Consider the following 27837-nt stretch of genomic DNA (forward strand, 5'->3'; position numbering starts at 1 on the left):
TGTCCAAATACACCCACGGCTTTATTATTTCAGTAAACTCCAAAACCACATTTCCCGGAGCTGCAGGGACAGAGGCCCAGAGGCAATGAGGCAACACATGGCCGCTCCTTCCCCCAGGGCAGGTGTCCCTCTGTCCCAGGGCAGACAGGAGGGCACGCGGGAAGTCTGCAGGGATGCCCAGCAGGGAGAGGTGACACGGCACAGGAGGCCCGAGGCAGAGGGGTCCACGAGGCAGAGGGGTTCGTGAGGCAGAGACGTCCGTGCTGGCAGCTCACTTGAGGCGGTAGAGCACCTTGCGCTGCATACGGTGCTGGATCTCGCCCCGCCGCAGCATGAGTTGCAGGACCTTGTGGATGGCGTGCTCCGGGTACTTCTGCAGAGCACAGGGCTGGATGCAGGAGCGTGCCTCCCAGGGGAGCAGGCACTGCCTGCCAGGACCCCAGAATGCCTGCTAGCTGCCCACAGGGCCCTGCAGAGCCCAAGCACCCCTCTGCTCGATAGGACTTTACGTTCCCTTTCTTTTCATAATAAGAATGGATCTTTCCTCTTGAAAGATTAGACAAGAACCTTAGGGGGCAGTGAGCTTACGTTAATGGGGAGGAACAACTCAGGGAAGGAGGGTGAGAATGGCTGCACAACTCAAAGAATGTAATCAATGTCACTGAATTGTACATGTAGAAACTGCTGAACTGGTGTATGCTTTGCTGAGTATATTCTCAATAACAAAATAAATAAAATTAAAAAAGAATGGGCCTTTCCTGCATGGCTACTAGGGACCAGGCACTTCTAAGTCTTTATGTGCTCATTCCATCCTCACAGCAACCTTATGCAGCTGGTACTAGGATTTGCCCCACTTTACAGGGGAGGAAACTGAGGTACAGAGAAGCTGAGTCACTTGCTCAAGGTCACAGAGCAATTAAGTGGTAGAGCCAGGGCATCAATCAAGTCCACCTGACTCTAGAACCCAAGCTCTTGACATCCTAAAGCTCTCTGAGCCTTGGTCTGCTCACCAACAGAATGGGCATGAACACCCATGACGCTGTTTTAAGGATCAGCACAAGCTGATGTAGACAAAAGGGAGCCGAGACCAGAAGCCAGGATGGCCCCTGTGATTTCAAAGACGATGACAAGTTCCCCACAGCATCTCCCCACTAAGGATCAACAGCACCCTCCCCACGAGCTCATCCTCCTGGTTCTCACCTCCCACACTTCCCCCCCCGCCCCCGCAGGAAAGCCAGGTGATGGGGGAAGGGATAGATGGGAAGAGACAGATGGGGAGGCCCGGGTGTTGTTCTGCCAGGACCCTGCTACCTCTCCTCCCTCCCACCCTTCATGGGATAGAAAAAATGCCCCACCCCTAATTGAAACAGTCCTTAGGAGAGGTAAAATAGCAGGCCTGGGACACAGAGGAGATAGGTATACACAGGTGTGCAGCTGCCCCAACTCCTACCACCCCCACCCCCACCCCGGGCCTGTCTGCTGAGCAGACACTGGTGCTGGGTGGGTGGGGGGTGACCAGGCCGTTGGAGCCCATAGCAGACCCCCTCCACCAGTGCCTGGCCCCAGGAGGCCCACCCCCAAGAGGCTCACCCCCAGAAGGCCCAGCCCCAGGAGACCCACCTGCTTGGTGAAGTCCTGGATGATGCTGTGCTCCGACACCTGGGAGCCAATGGCAAAGCGGCGCTTGAGCTGCTTCTCGATGCGGCTCAGCATCTCCTGGTCCTCTTGGCTGGTGAAGCCCTCCACCCCTACAGCAAGCAAGTGAGATGGGGGTCAGGGTCAGGGTGCCGGGCCCTTGGTGTACACACAGTGAGGACCCCTCTAGCTCAAGGCAGAACACCCTGAGGCAGGTCCAGAAAAGGAAATCGGAGGAAGAGGGTCAGGTGCTGAGCGATGTGAGGACCTCTCTGAGCAGGTTAACCAGGGAACAAGGCAGGCATTTGGGGAAGAACGTTCCAGGCAGAGAGACCAGCAAGCGCAAGGACGATGAGGCAGGGGCACACCTGACTGCTTTGAAAAGCACCTCAGGGGGCCAGGGACGGGCCCGCAAAGTGGTAACAAGGGCCAGGTCCTCTAGGCTTGGAAACAGGTTCTGCCTTGATTCTGGCTAGATGAGGGGCCACTGGAAGGCTCTGAAGGATCTGGGCTGACTTTATTATAACAAGCCAGAAAAATCTGCCAATTATAGCACGTGGATTACAGCCAGCAGAACAGGCCACAGGGACTGAGGGACCACTTCCTGAGGGAGAAGATCCCCAGATGGTGCTGGAGGGGGCCTTCAGTGACCCAGGGAGGGCAGGCTCTGTGGGGACATCTGTGAAGTGCCCCAAGTACCCCTCGGCAAGCAGGGGCTCATGCTTCCTAACTGCTGACCTACCCTGCAGGCACCTTGGTGGTCCAGCTAAGGAGAGGGTGGGGCTGTGGTCAGGAAAGCCCCTGAGCAGGGGAAGGCAAAGTTCACTGCCCTGGGTGGAAATAAGGAGTCTGCAAGGCCCCTGCCACACAGCCTGCAAGGCCCAACTCAACTATCCTGCTCCAAATCACTCCCACCCTCTGCGCCCTCAGCACCCCAGAGAGCCCTCCTTCATCAAGTACCCTGTGACAGGAAGCCGGGGTGGGGGAGCGGGTGGAGAGACAGGCCTCCGCCTACCCCGGCCACCTCCCTTACCTCCTCTCCCGCTGCTCCCTGGCGTTCCCTGACCGTGACAAGCCTGCTTCCCCGAGGCTTGCACTTACCATTCCCTCTGCCTACGATGCTCTTCCCCCAGGGAGCCACACGGAATTTCACTTTTCACTTCACGCAGGTCCCTGCTTAACGTCCCTTCCTGACAGGTCACCCCTGACCCGCCCACAGGCAACACCCCCCCAGTCCTTCCCCAGCAGGCCTGACCTGGCTGTCGTTCTCCCACTGCACTTTCCACCACCTTGTCTTATATGTTTCTTTCCTGCCTGTCACTTCCCCACGGAAATGAGAGCTCCACGAAGGCAGGGACTTTGCGATCCGCTCACATTTATATTCACAGGTGGAACCCGCCCAGCGGCTCCACAGGACAAAGACGTGGCCATCTATTCCTGTAAAGAATTACAGCCTAGAAAAACCCTATGGGGCAGCTCTACTCTGTCCCACAGGGTCACTACAGTCAGAATTGACTCAATGGCACCTAATAACATATACCCAGCACTGAGAACAGTGCCCGGCAAATATTAAATGCCCAGTAGGTATCTGCTGGGGGAACAAATGAATGTATCCAGGAAAGCCTGCCCATAGCCAGGTCTCAGGGAAGGCCTGCTGAAAGGCTGACACCCAAGGGGCAGTGTGACTATGGTGAGAAAACACAGGCCTGGGGACCGAGACCTGCATCCTAGCTAAGGGACTGGTGACCTTGGGCACCATGGAAAGGCCTCTTTGAACATCCACTTCCACCCAGCCTGAACCCCAGGGGCAGCTGTAGAATAAATGGGGGAAGCTTTCTGGACACACTGAAAAGGTTACGAGTTCAACAGAGGAGGGCTGACTGTTGTTCTTAACCGATGATTAAAAATGATTAACGAACTGTGTTCACGACTCTGGAGAAGAATCGCTTCTTCCCACCTTGGTCCTCCACAGGGAGGGGGAGAAAACAGGGAGAGCAGCTCATTGCCAGAAGGAAGCTAAGAGCAGTGCAGAGAAGCAACACACACCCAGGCCCCACCACGTCCAGGCTCAGCTCATGCAGCTTAGCTCCGGGGACCCACGAGACCAGGTGGGCTGTGTCCCCAGCAACTGCTCACCTGACAGGGTGCCGGACAAGGCAGCATCCAGCGTGGACACCTGAAAAAGCCTCAGGGCCTCTTCCACGTCTGCCTCGGTGGCGAAGGGCTGCAGCTTCATTTTGCTGAGGGCCTCGGCAATGCGCACAATGGCCTCCAGCTGCCTGCACGGAGTGACGGGATGCTCAGAGCCTCAGCAGCTCACCCCTCCTCTGCCCCACCCAACCTCAGGAGGTGCTGACCCAAGGGAGAAAGACTATTGTGGAGGCTGCTAGCTGTCCCCCTAATCCACTCCCCTTCCCTCTGTAGTAACGGAACCCTAATTTCTATTCCAGCCCACGCTGCCCAGCTGAGATTTCCAGCTTCTCTTGCAGCTAGGTGTGTCTGTGTGACTAAGTTGTAGTTAGTAAGCTCTAACTCCAAGCATCAAGTAGGAATTCCAGGAAGTGTCCTTAAAAGGTGAACCATCTCTCTCCTGTCCTGCTGCCTGGAATGTCCATCAGTCCAGCCCTGGACCACCGACCTCCAGACCTTTATATGTAAGACAGAAATAAACTTCCCATTTATTTAGGCTACACTTTGTGAGGTTTCCATTACATACAGCCAAATCACTTCTAACTAACTGGTGCGGAAGACAAGATTCAAACCAGGTGGGTCCAAGCTCTTAACCACTCCACTCTGTAAACTCCTAAGAATGGGGAGAGCTAGGAACTAAGAAAACTGCCCTGGGCCCTCTCACCACAGTGATGGGGTCACTCGCCCATCCACCCCAGTGCTGCCCTTGGCCACTCACCACAGTGATGGAGTCACTCGCCTGTCTACCCCAGTACTTCCCTGAACCTTCTCACCACAGCCATGAGGTCACTCACTTGTCCACCCACCATTGCCCTGGGCCCTCTCACCACAATGATGAGGTCACTAGCCCATCCACCCCAGCGCTGCCCTAGACCCTCTCACCACAGTGATGGGGTCACTAGCCCTTCCACCTATCACTGCCCCAGGTCCACTCACCCCACAGTGATGGGGGTCACTCTCCCGTCCACCCCGGCACCACCCTGGGTCTGCTCACCACACAGTGATGAGGTCACTTGCACGTCCACCCCAGCACTGCCCCAGATCCACTCATCACAGTGATGGGGTCACTGGCTCATTCACCCTAGCACTGCCCTGGGCCCCCTCACCGCAATAACAGGGGTCACTTGCCTGTCCACCCCAGCACCACCCTGGGTTTGCTCACCACAGAGTGATGAGATCACTTGTGCGTCCACCCCAGTGCTGCCCCAGGTCTGCTCATCAGTGATGGGGTCACTCGCCCATCCACCCCAGCGCTGCCCTGGGCCCTCTCACCAGTGATGCGGTCCCTAGCCCCTCCACCTGGCACCGCCCCGGGTCCGCTCACCGCACTGTGATGGGGATGCTGGAACGGCGGTCGCTGTCCCTCTCGTGCTGACGGGCTCCGCTCCGCATGATGATATACCGATTCTTCAGCTTCTCGGCGGCCTCTGCTGACAGCCGGGGACCACACCTCCTGCAGGGCAGTGGAGAGCGGCTGGTTTGAGGCCAGGAGGGAATCCTGGGGCACCCACCCTGTCCCCAGCCCTGGTCCAGCTTGTAGACATGCCTTCCCACACGCCCCAGTGGCCTCCTCACACGGCCTGGCCACCACCACGTGGAACAGAGTTAACTGAAATCTGGGCTGTGGGCAGGTATCACAGGGATCAACGTCAGGAGAGAACAGCAGGTGGAAGAAAGCAAGTGACAGCTCCAGGAGGTGAAAACTACCACCTTCCTTGTTGTGGGATGCTGCATGGTATTTTGCCAGGAGGCGGGCATTGTTCCCTGCCCCCCCAGTGTCTAACAAAGGACATGTTATGGGTCTGAAGCAGTGTCAGAGGCCATCCCTACACAAGTGAGGATGTGATGCACTGGTGATCCCAAGAGGCTGGGTGGTGGCTGGTGATGTGGGGCAGCAAGCAGGGCAAGGTCTTCCTGGAGGCTGGGCGGCAGGGACATGCAGGTCTGATCAGCATCTCCCCCCATCCTCCTGGCCAACTGACCATCATGGATTTAGGGGAAGCCTTAACTCGTCTGGAGCCCTGGTGGCGCGGTGGTTAAGAGCTGCCCAAAAGGTCAACAACCATTCCTTGGAAGCCCTATGGGACAGTTCTACTATGTCCTATACAGTCACTGTGAGTTGGAATCAACTCAACAGCAATGGGTTTTTTTTTTTTTTTTAAAGTTAATCTAAGAATGAGGAGATGAGCCCAGAGGGAGAGAGAAACCTCCCCAAGGCCACTCAGGAACTTGGAGTAGAATCCAGAGCTCTCTGACGTGCACAAGCCTGTGAGGACTGGGCCATAAAGAGTGCAGAACCTTGACAAAGACCCAGGAACTGCAAGGCCACTGCACCGCCATTCGCTCCAGCCGAACTGGGGAGGAGTCAGGGACCTGCCCAGTTGTAGCATTTCAGCTGCTCACTGGAGGGACACTTGAAGGCCCCTTGACCCTCAGGTTTTAATTCCATCAAAGATAAATGAGGTGTTATAGGTTAAGATCTTAGTGTAGTGGTTAAAACCACAGCCTCTAGAGGCAGACACCTGGGTTCAAATCCTGGCTCCTCCTACATGTGACCATGGGCAAATTTAATCTTTCTTTACCTCAGCTTCCCCACCTGTAAAACTGAATAACAGTGTAGCTATTTTGTAGATATTGGGGAAGGGTTAAAGTTCATGTAAGGAGCCCTGGTGGTGCAGTGCTTAAGAGCTCGATTACTAACCGGAAGGTTGGCAGTTCAAATCCACCAGCCGCTCCTTGGAAACTCTATGGGGCAGTTCTACTATCCTATAGGGTCCCTATGAGTCGGAATTGACTTGATGGCAACAGGTTTGGTTTTTTTTTGGTGGCACAGTGGTTAAGCACTCAGCTGCAAACTGAAAGGTCGGCAGTTCAAACCCACCAGCCTCTCTGTGGAAGAAAGATGTGGCAGTCTGCTTCCACAAAGATTACAGCCTTGGAAACCTTACAGGGCGGTCCATTCTGTCCTACAGGGTCGCTAGGTATTGGGATCTACTTGATGGCAACAGGATGCAAGTTAAAAAATGCTCAGAATGATGCCTGGCAAAGTTAAGTACTGGGTGAGCGTTCACCGTTAACATACTCTTACTGAGAGTCTGTGAGGATAATAACAGAGCTGCAGCTACCACTGACCAAATAAATACCTACCTGGTACAGGACTATGCCAAGCACTTACTCATCATCTTGTGCCATCCTCACAAAACCCCAGGGAACATCAAGCTGGGGAAACAGGCTCAGAAAGGTCAACTGACTTGCTCAAGGACACGAAGCCACCCATGCCCACGACCACCACAATGCCCTCCCTGCACATCGAAGTCAAGGGGATCTTCCAGACCACCTAAATCCTACCCCCTCGATGGGGAAACTGAGGCCAAGAGCCAATGTGACCTGGACAGGCTGAGGAGGAGCAGAGCAGATTCAGCGAAGCTAAACCTAAGAAGCGGCATCGTCTCAGGCGTCCTGTGAGGATCAGGGACACTAGGCAGCTCCATCCTGTGGGCCCGAGCCCAGGACTCACGCTCGGCAGTAGGCGATGAACTTCTTCAGCGTGGCCAGGTCAATCTCGCCTTCCACGGTCTGTGTCTGTGTCAATGCGCTCACATGCAGAGTGATGACATGTTTGGCCAGCATCTGTGGGCCAGAGGGACACTGGGTCAGCCCAAAGGACTTCCCGAGCCTGGGTCCCAACAGGGGTAGGGATGGCACAGCTGATGGAGCTGGGGACCCAGTATCATAGAGCCAGGAAGGGCATTCGGACCTCAGGGATGTATCTCCTGCTGGCTCACACCAGTGCCCTTCTGAAAAGAGCACCTGGATTTCCCTTCAGAGAGATCCTAGCACTCTTGCTCCTCCTGGCCCAGTCCTGTGGCTCAGGCGGGGCTCCGCCCAACCACTCACAGGGAGGCGGGCATACAGCCAGGCCCAGCCAACGAGAACCACAGTTGCTGCTTCAGGGTGGGGCATCTGATCTGATCTGAGCCAATGAAAGTCCAACATGGGATTTTTGCTACAACTAACGGAAGACAGGAAGTCCCTCTTTCGTTGGGGGGTGTCAAACTGATAAGACAAAATCCAGGAGCTTCCAGGGGCCATCTTAGCCACTATAGGTGAGAGGCTGCCTGAGAACAAAGCCTTCACCAAGGAAAGCAAGGCCCAGAGACTGTGGCAGGAGGATGCCTGACAATGCTGTTTGAGAACCCGGATCCAGCTGGGCTTGAAGCCAGCACACCACTGGTCCTGTCGATTACATAAGCCATTAAGTTCTTTGCTTTCAGAAATTTATCAGAGACTGCAGCTCTGTTACTTGTAACCAAATGTCCTTATCATCAAGTTCACCTCTTCCTTTTCGCCTATAAGGAACTGAGGCCTGAATCACGAGCACACCTCTCAGGGCAGAGCCAGGTCAGACTCCCAGGTACTCTCCACTTCAAGGCTGTATCTGATGGCTCGGGACCTCCCAAGGCCCAGGCCTCACTGGCCCTCTTCCAGAGCCGAGAGCTCCCTGCAGCCACCCACCCCACCCTGGACGCACCATGTCCCTCTCCTCATTGTGCTCGTCCTTGACGATGAAGATCATGTCAAAGCGGGACAGGATGGTGGGCATGAAGTCGATATTATCCTCCCCTTTCGTCTCATCCCAGCGGCCGAACACCGAGTTGGCAGCAGCCAGGACGGAGCAGCGGGAGTTCAAGGTGGTGGTGATCCCGGCCTAAGGGAGACAGAGGAGATGACAGAGACCCTGGGACATGTCACCTCCTCCCCCAGATTCTAGACCTGCGGCCACCAGCAGAGGCCTGGGCCAACCCGTTCCAGCCCCGCACGGCCCCTGAGCACAGCTGGGCCAGCTTGGGCCAGGCAGAGGGGGCTTGCCGGGAGGACCGCTCACCTTGGCAATGGAGATGGTCTGCTGCTCCATGGCTTCGTGGATTGCCACGCGGTCATCTTCTCGCATCTGATTGGGAAAGAGAAATGTCTATCAGACACACCCAGATGAGGGAGATAGCGCAGCAACGGCAGCAAGAACACCAACCCAATCATTCCTGAGCCTCCACTCCCTGCTAGGCCAGTGCCAGAAACTGCGTCATCTCTAATCATGGTGACAATTGCATGGGCTTGGCTCTCCTCTCTCCACTCTCCAGATGTGGACACCGAGGCTGGGAGAGGTTAAGCAACTTCCTACCATTACCCTATGGCGACCAGCAGCCTCTGGAGCCAGGTCAGAGGTTCTTTCTGCTGTCCAGGCACAGGAGGACACACATCCCAGGCCCACACCCACTGGGCGCCATCTCACCTTGTCAAACTCATCAATGCAGACGACCCCACCGTCAGCCAGGACCATGGCTCCGCCCTCCATGATGAAGTTCCGGGACGAGGGATCCCTCATCACCGAGGCTGTGAGGCCGGCTGCACTGCTGCCTTTCCCAGACGTGTACACCTGGGCAAGGGGACAACAAAGACGTCAGGGCCCAATACCAGCTTCACTCTTTCACCCCAGTGGGTCAAGGGCTCTCAAAGTTAAGGCTCGTTCAAGGTCACAGAACAGAGCTCAGGGCTCCCACTCCATGTTCCTCCTTCTGGAATGGGGAAGCCGCCATGGCATTGAGCCTGGCCTAGGTGTCCTCCCGGGGCATTCTCTCCAGAACCTCATTGGAGCCTCACCACAGCCCTGGGAAGGGGCCAGAGGGACCTGGCTCACAGAGGAGCAAATGGAGGCCCACAGAAGAGAAGAGACGCTCTTCATGTTGGACTCAGAGCTGTGGGGGGGCCCTCCTGACTCCTACCAAAGGCTTCCCCCACACTGAGTCCCTTGTCACCTCCATACAGACCTGCGCTGTCCAGTGGTCACCACAGGGGGCACTTGAATGTGGGAGAACAAACCTGAGGTGTGCTCTAGTGTGAGGCACACCCAGATTTCAAGGGCTTAGTGCCAACATAAAAGTGTACTAATCAATGTTTGTTTTTTTTTTTTTTTTAATACTGAACTACATGTTGAAATGATAACATTCTGGATACATTGGATAAAGTAGAATAAATTATTAAAACTATTTTCACTTGTTTCTTTTTATATGCTTACTGATGCTACCAGAAAATTATAAATCACCTACGTGGCTCACACAGTTCACACGACACTGCAATTGGATAATGCTGGCCGAGAAAACCCAACATACTTCACGCCCAAAAACTCCCCGCATCCGCACAGCCCTGTTCCACTGACAAAGGTAGTCACCTCCTCACCCTCTGCTGGTCCTCCCAGACCACTGTCAATGCACCAGAGGACATGGGTGAGCAGACATTTGGGTTCAAATCCCCATTCCAGTACTTACTAGCTGCAGGACCTTGGGCGAGACACTTAACTATACTGTGCCTCAGTTTCCTTTTCCTCTTCCATGAATTGGTGGTAACAGCACCTACCTCATAGAGTTGAGGTAAGCATTACATGAGTACATATATGTAAAGCACTTAGAGCCGTGTCTGGCCCATTATTTGGACTATTATTACTATTAATATTATTTAGCAGATGGATAAACTGAGGCACAAAGTGACTAGGGGACTTGCTCGAGGTCCACAGCTGATTCCTGGCCAGGCTGAAAATCAAACCCTGTCCCAACTCTCAGTCCAGTGCTCTTGCCCCAAACCTACACACACCAGTGGTTTCCTTCTTCTCTCCTCTCTGCCATCCTGACAGCAGCCAGGAGCAATGTAAAAGCAAGCCCACCATGGATGTCCCAGGACCCAGTGGTCTTGCCCTACAGCCAGGCTTCCTCCCTGTGGGGACAGCAAGGTAGAGAGAAGGGCTGTCCTGGGCCACTCACCCCGATGGGAGAACACTTCTCCACAAACTTCAGAAGCTGAGACTTGGCCGTCCCAGGGTCCCCCAGCATCAACAGGTTGATGTCTCCTCGGCGAGTGAGTCCGTCAGGGAGCCTGGGGGAGCATGGTTAGACGGACAAGGTGACAATCTATCCAGGGGCAGAGACTCACGCTGGTCGCTGACCTGTCTTGGGGTTCAGGGCAGGCAGGAAAGCAGGGGAGAGCAGGGGCTCTGGTTGAGACCCACGTTCACATCCAGCTGTCATCTGCCAGCCGTGGTAAGCCTCACCTAAAGATGGGGCAGGATAAAACCTACCTTGCAGAGGAGGGCGGGTCAAAGGGAACGGCACTCGTGGCTGTGCCCGGACACATGCAGTGGGGACACACAGTGGACACGCACAGTGGGCAAACGCAGTGGACACACAGTGAACACAGTGGGCAAACGCAGTGGACACACAGCGAACACAGTGGGCACACACAGTGAACATACAGTGAACACATAGTGGGCACACATAGTGAACACAGTGGACACACGATAGGTACACACAGTGGACCCACAGTAAACACACACAGCAGGCACACACTGGACACACAGTGAACACCTCTCTCAGGGGGAAAGAAAGGGGGCACCACGGCAGGCCGTGCCAGCAGAGTGGAATGGGCACTAGCGCAGGTTTCCAGCCCCACGTGACTTCAAACAAGTCCCTTTAGCTGCCCGTGCCTCAGTTTCCTCATCTATAAAACAGGTTTAACAGCTTTTGCACGGCGTGGCTGTGAAAACTGACTGGGTTTCAGACATGGAAAGCACTTAAAAGAACGCCTGGCACGTAATCCGAACTCAGTTAACGTTTTTATAAAACAGAAACAGTCACTGTGGCGTCAACGCCAACTCACGGCACCCACGTGTGTGACCTCACGGCACCCCACGTGTGTCACCTCACGGCACCCGTGTGTCACCTCACGGCACCCCGTGTGTGTCCCCTCACGGCACCCCCACGTGTGTCACGGGGTTTCCAGTGGCTGAATTTTGGAAGCAGATCACCAGGACCTTCTTCCAAGGCACTTCTGGGCAGACTCAACCCTCCAACCTTTTGTTCGGCAGCCAAGTGTGTTAACCATTTGCACCACCAAGGCACTCACAGTAAACGTCAGCTCTTAATAATAATACTCTTATTATTTTCTATGTTTCTATTTTTTTTTTTTTTTTTAATTTCAAAAGCCCTTTTTCAGAGTTTCAAAAGGACGTGTGGCGGCCTGAGTGTCAGATTTTTCACCTGTTTAATTTACGGGGACACTCGGGTTCAGGGCGGTGCTGCCTCCCTGCCCAGGTCACACACTAAGTAAGGAGCATAAGTAAGGAGCATAGCAGAGACTTAATCCCCTAACCCTAAACTAGAGCTCTCCCCATTGCGCTTGCCGGGTTCCCGCACCCACCCTCCAGCCAGGGTGGTGAATTAGCCCCCGGCCAGCTGACAGCTAGACTGGGGCTGGGAAAGATCTGGGGGGAGGAGCATGGCCGAGGGCCCCAGGAAAAATGAAAAGACAATTCAAGCCCTCATCATCTGGCAGCTGTCCTGAGGCCAAGTCGCCAGCCCCTACCCAAGGCCCCAGTGGTCCATGGGCCCGGCTCCCTACCTCTTTCGAGAGCCCCCAAAGAGCAGGCAGGCGATGGCCTTCTTCATGTCCATGCCCCCGAAGATGGAGGGAGCAATGCTTTTGGAGATGACATCGTAGACGTTGGGCAGGGAGGCCAGGCGGCGGAACTCCTCCTCCTCCTGTGGGGTCACAGCCCCCGCAAAGCTGCGGCCTGGGTGGGCAGGAGAGGGAGGTGCGTGAGGGCTGTGAGGGGGACCCTCCTCCAGCCTACTCCCCTGCCTGGGCCCAGCTTGGAACCTCCCAGAGGGCAGAGCCTCAGGCTGATAAAGGCAGATGCCCCAGTTGGACCACTTAGCCCCAGCCTCTCGGGAGTGGGCCTGGTGTGTTCCAGAGCCTAGAGAGCAAGGGGAGAAGGGATGGGGGTCTGAGGTATAGACAGCCAGGTTGTGTAGGCCCTTGGGGACCGCCAGATGGCCTTTCATTTGACGGAGAGAAATGGGGCCCTTTCAGCCAAGGAGCGACATGATGTCTCTGGTTCTAAGGGCATTAATCACTCTGGCTGCTGTGCAGAAAAGAGGATATAGGGTCAAGGGCAGAGGCTGGGAGACCAGGGAGGAAGGCTGGCAACAATCCAGGGCCAAGATGGCAGCGGCCTGGGCCAGGATGGACGTGGTGAGGAGGTGAGGAGTAGTAGTCAGACCCTGAATGTATCTGAAGGTGGAGCCACCAGGTGTGCCAACAGGTGAGATATGGGGATGATAAGGTGAGGGATGACGTTGAGGTTTTTTGCCTGATTAACTGGAAGGATGGAGTGGGCGTTAGCTGAGACGGGAAGACAGAGGAGCCAGCTTGATAGGGTGGGGGAATGAAGGAACTCTGCTCTGGACGCGTCAGGCTTGAGATGGCTCAAAGACATTGACGTAGACACGTCAACAGCTGGATAGGAGGGCCTGGGTATGGGGAGAAATCCAACTGGAGACAGAAACCTATAACTACCAGCATTGGGGGGTTAAAAGCTGTGAGCCAAGATAAGCTACCAGGGAATGGGCACAGAGGTCTGTAAACTGAGTCTGGGGACCCTCCCCTCCAAATCAACTCACTGCACCCAGCACGGACATAAACCTGGAAAACCTTGCAGTGCCTCCCCACAGCCCCCAGGTAAAAGCACGAGTCCTCACCTTGGCATTCAAGGCCCTTTACATGGCCCCAGTCCCTGCACCCACTCAGCACCCATGCCAGGCCAGGGGCTTCACCCATTCAAGCCACCCCTCTTCCTCCTGGAAGATCCTCTCCTCCACGTCCTGCTGTCCTTCAAACCCAGCCCCCACGCCCCCTTCCCATGAGGCTCCTGTCGCTCTCATTTCTCCCACCTGCTCTAGCACTGGCTGGAATCACCACTGACACCACCTCTCCCTGCACTGTCCCCTGGCAGGTTCACTGCCATCATCTCAGTTCTGCAGCTGGTTCCTGAGCTCCCGTCATCTGGAACCCACGTTTCCCTCTCGTGCCTCTCCTGTGGGAATGATCAGCAATTCCCCACTAGTTTGTCTTCAGTCCTTCAGCCTTGGTCCTGCATTTAGGCAAGCACCCTCAGGCCAGGGCCCACAGCATGGACTGACAGGTGGATGCTACAGGGAGACAAGCTCTTGCTTAACATAAAGATGAACATTCTAGCAGCACGAGCAATGTAAGGATGTCCTGGGCTACCTCATGAGATCACAAGCTACCTGTGAAGGTAGGTGGGCAAGCGCAGCCTCTGCAGGGCTGAGCCAGGACCCCAAAGCCGACTCACCAGAGCCATCAGTATCCACCTGGATGCCCAGGACCCGGATGTAGGAGCTCCGGATGCCCACGCCCACCCTATCATAGCCCCTCCTGGAGGTCAGGCCAAACTTCTTGATGGAGTAGATGCCCATGATGGTGACTCTGTTCCCGGGGACGACCTTGTCACACAGGTACCTGAGAGAATGATGACAGGGGAGGAAAGAGAAAAGGTGAGAGCCTGGTGGGGGCAGGAGCCCGTGATTCACTGACCCCCATCACGCTCACAGCACACCTGAGCATCTCTGCTTGACCCACCTCTAGCCCGTGGGGCCCAGAGAAAGGGTCCCTCTGTCCTTCATCACAACCCACCCTATCCTTAGATGGCTCATTGCTTAGAGAACAGCATTAACGATCCCCGGTTAGGGTGGCAGTCGGACAGGAAGGCAGGTGATGGCCTCCCCCTCCAGCTGCCTTCTTGAGCTCCTGTGTTATGTTGGCGGGGCTTCGGGGGAAGGCTCAGTGCTGCTACTCACAGCCCTTCAGAAGCCCCCATCTCCATGCTGTCTGCTGTCAGGCTTGTCACATGGCTCCCTGTGGCCATCTCAGGAGAAGCCTTCTGCCTCATTCTATCCCAGCCTCCTGGCCTGGGCCACTCACATTGCTGCCACTTCCTGGCTCCATGAGCTCAGCCAAGTCAACCTGTCTCTGAGTTTTCACTCTCTCGACAAAACAAAATGTTAAAACGTGATCCCTTTCAGCCAGAGCCAGTGTAGCATGGAGGGGACATTTGGACCTGCAATGCGCTCTGCAAAATTAGTAGCTGTGTGACCTCAAAGAAGTCACTGGGCCTCTCTGGGCCTGTTTCTGCATCTCTAAGATGGGGGACGGTAAAGTGATCTGACCTGCCTCTACTGCTGTGGGATCAGGGGAAGTAACAGATACCATGGTGCTTTATAAACCATAGAGTCACAGCTCCATGGGGGATCTTTGCTGCCATTTGTAACATTCTATGAGCCTCCAACGCCTCTCTTCTTATACCACTTCTTAAACTTTCTATCACATGCCTCTTGGAGAACAATCTATTACATACTGATTACTACTGTCTAGTAACCTAATACATAATTTAAGAAATACTTAATCTGTGCCCAGAATCGTGCGTTTGACGCCCATTTTCCATTTTAAATATCACAGCAGAGATAGAGCATATCCCCGCCCTGCTGACGAGGAATCTGAGTCCGGCAGACTCGTGTAATTCACCCACTGATGAAAGCTATGGACCAGCTCCTCAGAAAAATTCACATGCACAGAACAATGGCATGCAACTTCAGGGTGGCGAAGCCCGGGTAAGAGGCTGACTTAGCGCTCTCCGAGCCTTCCTCCCAGGTTTCTAAGCCCCCTCTGCAACTTACTCAGGAAACCCAAGGGCAAAATCTTAACAGAAAGCCTTGGGGAACAGATGTGGAGTGGGGGATGCCCAGCTGGGAAGAGGCTTTCAAGCTGGTTACCTAGCTATGCCACCCTGGGCCTGTTAGAACACTTCTCAGGGCCTCCCAGTCCCAAGACGGCTGGAAAGGTACCTCTACAGGGGCTCTGGAAAGCAAGAGATGTAGGCTCAAAACCCAGCTCCTCCACTCACTAAGCCAGTTAGCCTCTCAAAGCTACATCTCCTCATCTGCAAAATGGGGGCTAAGATGCCCCCTGAGGGTTACCGGAAGGCGAGAGGAAACATACGGAAAGCACCAGGCACAGCACAATTGCTCAGAAACTAGCCATCACCTCTTCCCTTTCTCCTCCCTACAACCCACCACACTCCAGAGGACCCACAAGTGAACCACCTCAGTGTGTGGCTCAGGGATGTGCCCAGCCCTGCCTGCCCCACCTGTCACAGTACAGCTGCATGTGTCTGGGCATCTCGCCGTGGGGCACCGCATCAGGCAACTCCTGCAGCTTCAGGGTCTGGAAGTCCACACATTTGCACTTGTCGGGCATGATGAAGTAGGGGTCCAGAGGGCACTTGGGGCGCCCAGCCTGATCCCTGCATGGGGAGGGGTCAGAGCTCAGTCACCACGAATCAGCAACAAGATGTGACCAGCAACAACTGAAGGGGTACCCAGGATGAGCTAGGAAAGGCCCTAAATGGAGGGCTGCTCTATGGTAGCCAAGTGCCAAGTTAGGAGTTGGGAGACCCTCTGGAGCCTGACTTTCCCTCTGAGCGGCAGAAGACAAGCCACACTCCAGTCCCCTCAGGGGGCTCCAGGGTCCCCATTGGGAAACCAAACCAAACTCACTGCTGTTGAGTTGATCCTGACTCATAGTGACCCTTGCGACAGAGAAGAACTGCCCCACAGGGTTTCCAAAGCTGTAAATCTTTACAGAAGCCAACTGCCGCATCTTTCTCCCCCAGAGCGGCTGGTGGGTTCAAACCAACAACCTTGTGGTTAGCAGCCGAGCACTTAACAACTGTGCTACCAGAGGCTAGTTTATCAATGACCTTACTTACTAACCCCCCACGAAAACCCCAAGATCTTTTCCAGTGAGATTCTAAACACCTCTAGACCATTCTCAGGCCTCTGTCTAAAATTCTAGCCATTATTCAACAAATCTTATAGCAAAGCACCTACTACGTGCCAGGTATTACTCTAGGTGCAAAAAACCAACAGTGCGCAAAACACCCCTGCTCTTCTAGAGTTTAAGTTCTAGTCAGGGGAGACAGAAAAAGCTAACAAGCAAATGACCACATGACGACAGGCAGTGCTAGGAGCTCTGAAGAAAAGTAGGCAGGTACGAAGAGAGCAGCCAGGTATGTGTGCACCTGAATAACATGGCGGGTCAGGTGCGGCGCCTCTTACGAGGTGACATTGAGGAGGAACCTGAAGGGAGAAGTGAGAATACAGACTGTGGAAGTCTGAGGAAGAATATTCCGGGCAGAGAAAACAGCAAGCTCAAGACGCCGAGACCGGCGTGTGCTTGGCGTGTTCAGGGAGCAGTCGGGAGGCCATGCGGCTGGGGCCCAGTGAGGACGAGGAGTGCCAGGCAAGGCGGGAAGGAGCTGGGGGCAGACAGGGCCAAAAGAGGACTTGACTGTGGGTGAGATGGGAAATGACTGAATCACTTGCAATTTAGAAGGGTCATGCTGGCTGCTGGGTGGAGGACGGATGGCGGGGAACAAAGATGGACGCAGGGGGACCAGGTGGTCACTGCATTGTTCCAGTGAGTGACAACAACAGCATGGAACAGGGCAGGTGAGCCAAAGGTGGTAAGAAATGGTCCCATCCTCTACACACATTTGATGGAAGAGCCAAAAGGATGGTTTAGATGCAAGATGGGGGGAAAACATTGTGATTTGGGTCTGAACACATGAAAAGATGGTGTTTTGTTTAGCGGGGGGAGATGCAGGAGGGACAGGTCTGGGGACGGGATGGCAATTTAGCTCCATTTGGGCCACATTCAAGTCTATAATGCCCATTAGACACCCACATTGGACGTCTGCAGGCTGCTGGACAGACCAGCATGGTGGTCAGTGGAGATACCCGTGCATAGCCTCCACACATCAGCCGTCCGTAAAGCCTGCGATCACAGAGGGGTGAGTGTAGAAATACAACCGCAGGGCTGAGCCCTGGGACACTGCAATGCCTAGGTCAGGAAACTGAGCAGGAACGGGCAGAGGGGACCAAGACTCTGTAGCACGAACACAGTCACAGGCACAGGCAACGCAACAGTGAGCAAGCATGGCTGGGATCATGCGGCAGGCTGGATGCGGTCAGCAACCGGCTTGCTGACTGCTATAGAAGATTCCAGATAGACAAATCCCCCTGGCATCCTTTTCCCTCTCAACCCTGGGTTCCCAGCACAGGTTGTCTGGGCATCCCGGTAGGAGCTGAACTCACCAATGTAGAGGGACACCATGCCCCATTCATAACCCCGGGCACCACGGCACGCCCCCCTCCCCAACGCTTCCCAGGGGACCACTAATAAGCTGCTACTGGTGGTGCTCTGACGCCCCTTCCAGCCACACAGACTGCCCAAGGCCCACTCACGTGTTGCACTTCCTGGGCAGGGCGTAGCCCTCCAGGCCCGGCCGCATGGCGATGTTGGTGATGGTGTTGCGGCAGCTGCGGCACTGGATAGAGATGCGGGTGGCCTTGGCCCGGACTGCAGAGGCCGCGATGACGATGCCAGGGATCTTCACCAGGTGCGACATCGTGTCCGACTGCAACAGAGCCACGAGGAGGGATGTTAGTTAAAGGGAGCTGGGGTGGTGACGGTAGAACAGCATGATGAACGTATGTCATGTCAGCGAGCTGCATCTGTGAAGACTGCTGAAATGACAAATGATTTGTTACCTATATATTGATCACGATTTTTAAAAATTATTTTAAAAAAGGAGGCAGGGTCAGAGAGCATCTGAAACCTGCTGGGAAGTGTCCTGGGCCAGGAGATGGGGGGGCACAGAGCTGCAGGGAGGGCCACAGCTCTTCCTTTCAGCTGAAAACCTGTTTGCTGAGCGTCCACCCAGTGGACCCAGTTCAGTGCCAGGCTGCCCTCAACATGGGGTTCAGAGGAGCCTCAGGCATCATCCTTGCTTTTAAGGACTTCACATCATGTCAGGTGTCACCTCCTCAAAGGAGCATTCCCTATCTTTTCCAGAGAGGCCTCCACGCTTTCTCTCAACACCCTTTTTCTTTTTTTTAATTGTGCTTTAAGTGAGAGTTCACAGCTTTAGTCTCTCATACAAAAATTTATACACACATTGTTATGTGACCCTAGTTGCTATCCCTATAATGTGACAGCACACTCCCCTTTCCACCTCAGATTTCCTGCGTCCATTCAACCAGCTCCTGTCCCCCTCTGCCTTCTCATCTCACCTCCAGACAGGAGCTGCCCACTTAGTCTAAAGTGTCTACTTGAGCTAAGAAGCACATTCCTCACCAGTATCATTTTATGTCTTATAGTCCTGTCTAACCTTTGTCTGAAGAGCTGACTTCAGGAATGGTTTTAGTTCTGGGTTAATGGAGAGTCCTGGGGCCATGTCTTCTGGGGTTCTTCCAGTCTCAGTCAGACCATTAAGTCTGGTCCTTTTATCAGACTTCGAGTTCTGCACCCCACTTTTTTCCTCTTCTGTCAGGAACTCTCTGTTGCATTCCCTGTCAGGGTGGTCATTGGTGATAGCAGGGCACCATCTAATTCTTCTGGTCTCCGGCTGATGGGGTCTCTGGTTTATATAGCCCTTTCTGTTTCTTGGGCTAATGTTTTCCTTATCTCTTCAGTGTTCTTCATTCTCCTTTGCTCCAGGTGGGTTGGGACTAACCGATGCATCTGAGGTGGCCACTTGCTAGTTTTAAGACCCCAAGCACCACTCACCAAACTGGGATGCAGAACATTTTAATAAACTTTGTTATGCCAATTGACCTAGATGTCCCCCGAAACCATGGTCCCTAGATGCCTGTCCCTGCTACGCTGTCCCTTGAAGTCTCATCACCCTCTTGATTTCTTTCCTTGAGTTTACAACCACGTAACCTTCTATCACGTATAATGTTGACTGGCATGCTCCGTCTCCCCCACTGGATGTAAGCTCCTCAAGGACGGGAGTGTGTCCATTCAGTCTGTCACTGTTTCTCCAGGACCTAACACAATGCCTGGCCCACAGGAGGGGCTCGGTAAACATTTGTCCCATGAGTTGGTTTTACAGAGGAGGAAACCAGCTCAAAAAGGTGGTGTGACTTGGCAGGCTCACACAGCTGGTGCCCAGGCCTGCCCCTCTCCACCATGCACTGGCTGCCACCACCCTCAGACCGGCCCCTAGGTGGACCCACCTTCAGGCTGCGAATGCTGAACGGGCTGGCGTCCGACCTAAGCATGACCTGGATGTCCTGGAGCACCTCCTCGCCGGTGGGCCGGGGCCGGGTCACCTCATCAGCCACCTCCTTGGCAGCTTCCTCTAACTAGAGAAGAGGAAGGGGACAGGCTGTTGTGATGGGGCAGGGCCAGCCCTGGAAGGCTCAGGGATGGGGGCCCACTCACCAGTTGCAAGTGCTCGGCTGGCTGCTTGTACAAGTAGTCAGCTAGGTCCTCATCAAAGCTGGCCAGATCCTCCATCTCCACTTCAATCCAGTACTCGCCCAGGTTGTAATGCCGCTTGAGCTCATCCCTATAGCGGGCGGGTGCGGAGGAGGGAAACCAACGCTGGCTGAGGGGTGCCTGCACATCTACATCTCCTGCAGCGCGGCCACCACCGCGCCCTCCCCTTCCCAAGCCAAGCAAACAGCTCACTACAAGGTGCTGCAGAGGCTCCCCGGTGCTGACAGAGGAGTCCTCCAAAGAAAGTTCCACGGGAGCGCCCGCAAGATAAAGGACGTTTAAATGCTCGAAGACGGGGTTCCGCACAGGTCAGCTTGGCAGACACTCACTGCAAACTTTCACTGCATGACTCCTTGGAAACTTTAACTCACTCCTGGGAACTAACCTCAAACTTGGAGACTCCGTGGCAGCAGGGACCTTGACTGTCTTGTCAACCACTAGACACTCTTTTTACAGAGCATCCCACAGAACTGTTCCAAGAACACATTTTGGGGACCACTGACCTATGCACAGCCTGCTCCCCAGCCTCATCTCAGGACCCATTCTCTTCTACTTTGTCCAGTAGCCATATCAAACCGTCAGCCGGTCTCTGAAAGTCCCTTGTGTAACAGGCCACCCTTCCTTGTATAACAGGCCATCCATGCAATCACTCCTCCCTGGAATGCCTTCCACTCCCGAAACTCCTCCCTCAGCTCAACTGTCAAGTCAGACTTCAGCTCCTTCCTCTGCCTTCCACTCTTCCACTGAGGCAATGATCACCTTGTAATTTATTTGTGGGTCTCTAAGCCTCACCTTACTGACTTAGGAGCCTCTTCAGGGCAAGCAGTGTCTTTCCATTTTTGTAACTCAGTGCTTAGCACTGTACCCTACACGTTGCAGGTGATCAGTGTTAGCTGGTGTGGCTATAAATGGAGGCAGGAATGGCTATACCCACTTTACTGATTAAGAAACTGAGGCCCAGAGAGACAGTCACTTGCAAGTCACTCAGTTAAGAACTGGTCGGGTTCAATCCAGGGCCTAACTTTAACAAACTCAAGTTCTCTGCATTTTATGGTCTCCAGATAGTAGCTTGGCCTACCAGAATTCAACAAGACACCATTGGCTTTTACAATGAATGAAAGGCAGGGATTTGTCCATTGTCCAGCTTGTTCCATGCTGTGGCCCAGCACCTGGGACAGCACCCAGCACACAGCAGGTGCTCCATCAATACACAAGCAGTTCCCGGGTTATATAAGAGATCTGGGTTACCAGTGAGATTCATTCCTAAGTGTGTCTTTAGAAATTTGCAGTTAAGTCAGAACTCAGAGCTAGGACAGGCTGGAAATGGCACATGGCATTCCCTTCCCCCTGAGGCCTAGGTCCTCTGGGTCCTCTGCGTGGTTATTACTTAGCCTTACTTTAGTGCAAGAAAAGGCCTGAAGTCCTTTCAAGGAATTAAAAACTGCACGTGCAGCAAATGAAGGTGATTGTGATAAAGAATTCATTGCAGGAGGGGCTGGTTCAGTCGTTTTAAAGTGAGAGCAAAGTGATATAACATTAAAGGCCCAGTACAGTTGTCCTAAGTCAGACATTCTCAGTCAGACGTTCATAACCCAGAGACTTACTGTAAGTTTCAAGACTGAATGAATGAATGCATGAATGAGTGAAGGGAACCCTAGCTGTCATCTTCACCATTTACACCCATGGACAACTTGAGCTTACAAGGTATCACAGACACTACCTGGAAGAACATAAGAAGCACTTGAACAAGGAACAAGACCTGTCTCTGTCCAAGCAGCCCTAGCTGGGTTGTTAGTGGCCCATTCGACACACCCCAAAATTAACTTCAGTTATAAAACAGACAAAACCATATGCTCTGGGGGCCAGGGGAGTGGAAAACGCGCTGTGACCCGGGTGATTCGGCTCTCTGGTCCTGTTTCCAACCTCTGCTCAGGCTGTCTAGGACACTAATGGGCTCTGAGTGAAGTGTGGCCAAACATGGTCTGCCCCACCCCCAGCTCTACAGCAGAGGGGCTGAAGGTGCATCTCTGCTCCAGTCCCTCTCAGTGCCCACCTGTATTTGAAGGTGAGGCCGGTGCGGTCGGTGCCCACTCGGTACTGTCGCAGGAACTCCCTGAAGCGCTTCTGGAGCTGAGACTTGCGGGCCTGCCCCTCATCGGCCCCGGGGTCCCCCCCGAAGCTGTCGCTGTAGAAAATGCCAGGGTCGTCGAAGCCCGACATGACTGCACCTGGCAGGGGAATAAAGAGCTAAGGCGGGCTGGGAGCAGTGCGCGGCATTTTCTCCCCTCCGACGCCAGGGTCCTCTGCTCGGAACCAGAAGCAGGGATGTCCCGGCAATGAGTGGGGGTGAGGGTGGCCCCAGTTCCCCTCCCGGAGGCCACCTCCACTGAGACCCAAAGTGCAGATGCCAGGGGACCTCCGTGGGGTCGGCTGCCTAGTCCCACCGGCCTCACCTCTCCCTCCCCGAGCTCCACGGGCTCCGGGAGACAGGAACCTCCTTGCTCCCGGCCGGGTTTCGCGGGAAAAGCGGGACGGCGCGCTCAGACGCCGCGGCCGCTGAGTCCTTATTGGTTCGCCGGCGCCCTGCGGCCAGCGATTGGGCCACTGTGTGACCCGTGATCAAACCCCGGACCACCCAGCCCCGCCTCCCGCCGGAGAGGATTGGCTGTGGGGCATATGACGTCAGTTCCAGCCTTCTTCCGGGCTCCATTTTCTGTGGGAGGAGCAATTGATTTGGCGCGAAACTTCTGACTCGGAAGGAAGAGGCCGCGGTAGTGGTGGCAGCGCGGGTGGGGCGGGTGCAAAGATGGCGGAGGGGCCAGTTTTCAGGGCAGGGGATGAGTGCGGGCTGCCGGTAGAAGTGCTGAAAGCTGTTTCGTGTACTTTTCCTGAGATTTTTAAAAAGCCCTGGTGGCACAATGGTAAATCACTGAACTGCTAACTGAAAATTTGGCGGCTGTAACCCACCCAAGTGGCACTGCGGGAGAAAGGTCTGGCGACCCGCTCCTGTAAAGATTATAGCTAAGAAAACCATATAGGGCAGTTCTTCTCTGTCACATGGGGTCACTATGAGTGGGAATCAACTTAATGGCATGCAACAACAAGAAAATGACCCCTTTCGGAACCGTGGGGTGAAAGAAGTAGCTTAGAAATTAGAGGGTCAAATTGCCCCATTTTGTAATGACAGACTCAGGCCCAGAGAGGCGAACCCTTGCCAGAGTGCGATCCAGCGCTCTGTGGTTCTGAGGAGCCCACGGCCCTGTGGCCGGTGGATGGGAGAGGCAGCATTGGAACGCAGTCGCCTGCATCCCTGCTTCGTGTGCTTTCCACCCTAACACGCTGCCTCCAAAAGCTGAAGATTCTTAAATTATTTGATGTTGTTTAACATTTGAGAAAATTCACAACGTGATTTCCAACCTAACTTGAAAAATTGGAAGATTTGGGCAACACCTGGGCTTGCATTCTCAAGTAACAACATGAGCTGGAACTGAGTGGCTCCTACCCTTTAGATGAACATGGGTTCTCCAATTCACCCAGTCCCCACCCAGCCTAATTCTCCCCTTAAGTTTTCCTATCTGGCCCCTAAGGAGCCCTGGTGACATAGTGGTTTAAACACTTGACTGCTAACCAAAAGGCTGGCAGTTCGAACCCACCAGCCAATCAGCAGGGAGATGCGGCAGTCTGCTTCCAGAAAGATTACCAGCCTTGGAAACCCAATGAGGCAATTCTTGTCTGTCTTATAGGGTCAAAATGAATCGGAATCGACTCAACTGCCACAGGTTATAGGTCTGGCCCCCAAAGGCTTGTGAGCTGTGACCTCTGCTGTATCTCAACTCCCTCCTTGTACACATAAGGTCCCTGGGTGGCAAAGTTTGCCCTCAGCTATTAACCAAAAAGGAGCCCAGGTGACACAATGGCTGAGGGCTTGGCTGCTAACAGGTTGGCCATTAGAACCCATCCAGCCGCTCTATGAAAGAAAGACCTGGCGATCTGTTCCCATAAATATTACAGCCTAGAAAGCCCTATGGAACAGTTGTACTCTACTCACATGGGGTCATTATGAGTCAGAATTGACGAAATCCACTCAACGGCACCCAACAACAAGAACACTAACCAAAAGGCTGGCAATTTGAACCCACCCTGAAGCACTGGAGAGGAAAGACCTGGAGATCTGCCTCCTTAAACATTACAGCCAAAAAAAAAAAAACCCATGAAGAATTATGCAAATAGGGATAAAGCGCAGAGAGATCAGCTAAAAATGCGAAAATGCATTGGTGTTCAAACCCAGAATTAGAACCCCATTCTTCCAACCTCTTGCCTCTGTGCTTGCCACTGCCACAGCCTAAGCTTTACAAACTGTTGAGTGACAGCTTTGTGTCTGCCCCTGCCTGTTGCTGACAAACTGAAGAAAAAGTCAAATCCAAAGCTTGAAGAGGTGTGACCAAGCGGCCAGTGTCTGGGCTGAGCCTGTCAACCCGGTCCTGCCATCTCCTGTGCATCTTGGGGGGCTGCCTTATCTTGCCCATTTGTCAGAAAGGATGCGTGAGCACGCCCCTGCTAACAGGATCTGCCCCAAGCTGTGTCAGAGACCCAGCCAGCACCGAGAGGCAGAGTTTCTTTGGCCCCAAGATTTAGAGAACTCATTCTGGGGCCCTACCCACACACAACCTGAGTGCTTCTAGGACTAGCCTCAGAACCATGACTTCTCTGGGGTCCGTGGAAATCTATGTAACTGAACGATGCCCTCTTGGAGCTGGTTTTGTGCCTGGAAATCCTTATGAATTAGAAATGCTTCTTTACCCACCAACCCTTCCCACAACCACTTTATTGTATTACCTCCTTAAATAGTACTAAGATCTTTAATTACAGGTTCATATGTCAACTCTGGCCCCTTCGAGTTATGCGACCTTGAACAAGTTACTGTGAACTCTTGGTGTTTGTTTCTTCATCTGTAAAATGGAGATTGTCGTTGTTAGTTGCCTTTGAATCAGCTCCAATTCATGGTGAGCTATGTATAACAGCACAAAACAGTTCCAGGTCCCGTGCCACCTTCATGATCGTTCATATATATGTTTGAGTCCATTGTTGTGGCTATCGTGTTAATCCACCTCATGGAGTATCTCCCTCATTTTCACTGACCCTGTACTTTACCAAACATGCCCTGTTCTAACGATTGGAAAACGGAGGCAGTGGTAGTGAATTCAAACGGTGCCTGGTGCGTAGGGTCTGCTTGCTGTTATTCTTATTAAACCGAAGTGCACCATCTCCCTCATCTCCCGCCCACTCCTCTCCAGTCCCACCTCTCAACGTGAACAACTGGAACAGAGCCCTCCACTCCTTTTGCCCCATTCACACAAATGTGTATTTACATGTATGGGAGGATTTTAATAAAAAAATGATACTAAATTAATCTGGAGTTTGCCTTTCTCATTATTTTATGGATGTTCCTCCAGGTCAGTAGACATAGATTTAACTCACTGTTTGTAATAGGTACTTAATTTTCCATAGTGAGGATACCAAAAACCAAACCTGTTGCCACTGAGTCAATTCCAACTCATAACGACCCTATAGAACAGAGTAGAACTGCCCGACAGGGTCTCCAAGGAGTGGCTGGAGGATGTGAACTGCTGACCTTTTGGTTAGCGGCCAAATGTTTGACCACTGCGCTACCAGGGCCCCAATTCAGCCCTTTTGCTATTAGAATTCAAGGTGGGTTCCCTTCCTTCATCATTCTTTCCTTCTCTACTCCCCGCCCCCCACGCCTTTCTTCCCTCCTTCCTTTTCCACTACAAACTATCTATGCCCCTTTGAGGAAACTGAGTCCAGGAAACAAGCGCTATAGCTGCAATTTGAATGCCTAACCTTTGCATGTTGTTGTTAGGTGCCCTCGTGGCGACACCTTGTGACAGAGTAGAGCTGCCTCATAGGGTTTTCCACACTGTAATCTTTATACAGGAGCAGATTGCCAGGCCGTTCTCCTGTGGAGTCACTGGATGAGTTCAAACAGCCAACCCTTCCATTAGCAGCTAAGCACTATCTCAACAGTGGCACCTGGACCTGGTGGCACATTGGAATCTCCCAGGGAAGTTTACATAAACAGAGATTCCGGAGTCCCACTCCAGCTCTGCAGAATCAGAGCCTCTCAGGGCAGGGCCTGGATTCCGTGGTTGAGGGTCCCCAGGTGATTCTGATGCCACCATGCACAGGCTGGTGTTTGGACACCACTGACCCTCCCACCAGCTATAGGAACTGGGTGTGTTGTTCCTATGTTACCACTGAACAAAATGAGACTGGAAGTGACTTGTCCAAAGTCACAGACTAGTGACACAGTCAGGGCTAGGTACTAAAGAAGTGGTGTCACTGGGGGGCATGGGGGTGGGTGTGTGGGCTGTCAGAGGGGTTGACACCAAAATGACCCCAGGGTCCATGGCAGTGGCAGCGGCAGTGGCAGTGGGCTGGCCAGTGGTGGTGGGGGAGGGGCCACGAAGGCAGTGGCATCACTGGGGCTGGTGTCACCTGTCTCCCAGTGCAATCTCTTCATTACCTACCCTTCCCCCCATCACCCACCAGTCTCTAGGGTTGGTGTTACCAGTGTGGTACCTCATCATCACCCCCATTACCCTTACCTCCTTCTCATACCTCCCCCCACCACCAGCCGGTCAGGGTACAGGAGGCCTGGCCACCGTGCCTGCCATTGGGTGGAGAAGAAGGTCCTGCCTTGGCAGATGGCAGAGGGGAGGGGCTACCCAGAGCAGCAGGGAGCGGGGCAGAGCGGGACCATTCTGGATGGAGGGGTGGGTTCTGCTGCACTGGCTGACACCAGCCCTAGTGGTGCCACTGGACTAAAGTCCCCTGACTCCAGTCCTCGTGTACAGGCCCTGTACGGACCTTGTCCCTGCTCCATCCAGTGCACCTTCAGTGACCAGGTGTCAGTTTCCTGGGTGTGGAGGCTGTTTGTTGAGGAGTAAGGCAGCCAGAAGGGCTTGTTTTCCAGCTGCAACTACCAACCAGCCAGTCGCCGTCCAGTCAGTTCTGACTCATGGTGCCCCGCCGTGTGTCAGAGAAGAACTGCTCCATGGTTTTCCACGGGCGACTTTTCCGAAGTATATCTTTCAGGCCTTTCTTCTGAGGCACCTCTGGGTGGACTCCAACCTTTCGGTTAGCAGCTGAGCACTCAACTGTTTGCACCACCCAGGGACTCCTGAGGGCTGGTCAGACCTGCTTTAAATTCTTCCTGATAGCGGTAATGGCTCCTCACAGGTTTCCTTGAGATTAGAGGAGACAAAGGTGAAGTGACTCGCACAGGGCAAGAAAGTATCACTCAGCAAGAATCACAAAACACTGGTCTCCCCTCTTTCACAACAGAAGCTGACTTCATAGTGATGACACTTCCCAGGCATCCCATTTGCTTCTCAAGACAGGCTTGTCGTTAGGTGCCATGGAGCTGACTCCTATGCACAACAGAACAGAACACTGCCTGGTCCTGTATCATCCTCACAATTGTTATGCTTGAGCCTATTTTTGCAACCACTGTGTCAATCCACCTTGTTGAAGGTCTTCCTCTTTCTCCCTGATCCTCTACTTTACCAAGCATGAATGCCTTTCTCCAGGGACTGAACCCCAAGACAAGAATAATGAGGTAGATATCACTGTATTCACGTTATAGGTGATAAAGCTGAGCCCCAGAGAAGCTAAAGAACTAACCTCGCAGTCAGAGCTACAAAGTGGGGGAGCAGAGATTTGTAGCCAGGATCTCTCTCCAGT

At 53.7% G+C, this 27837-nt stretch overlaps 1 protein-coding gene across 1 annotated transcript; it reads right to left on the reverse strand.

Annotated features, from left to right (window-relative positions):
• On the reverse strand, positions 1-27243 carry MCM5 (minichromosome maintenance complex component 5). The gene is made up of 17 exons (XM_003419790.4): positions 22527-27243; positions 22127-22301; positions 20017-20143; positions 19809-19937; positions 18033-18205; positions 15875-16030; positions 14024-14190; positions 12271-12442; positions 10638-10749; positions 9116-9259; positions 8711-8776; positions 8357-8533; positions 7343-7455; positions 5150-5278; positions 3772-3914; positions 1621-1748; positions 1-373 (listed from the first exon to the last, which is right to left on the reverse strand). The coding sequence occupies exons 2-17, from the start codon at positions 22291-22293 to the stop codon at positions 272-274; spliced, it is 2205 nt and encodes a 734-aa protein (XP_003419838.1). The 5' UTR covers positions 22294-22301; positions 22527-27243; the 3' UTR covers positions 1-271.
• Between the last annotated feature and the right edge of the window lie 594 nt (positions 27244-27837).

This window comes from Loxodonta africana, chromosome 4, assembly GCF_030014295.1.
Source record: "Loxodonta africana isolate mLoxAfr1 chromosome 4, mLoxAfr1.hap2, whole genome shotgun sequence".
Taxonomy (NCBI): domain Eukaryota; kingdom Metazoa; phylum Chordata; class Mammalia; order Proboscidea; family Elephantidae; genus Loxodonta; species Loxodonta africana.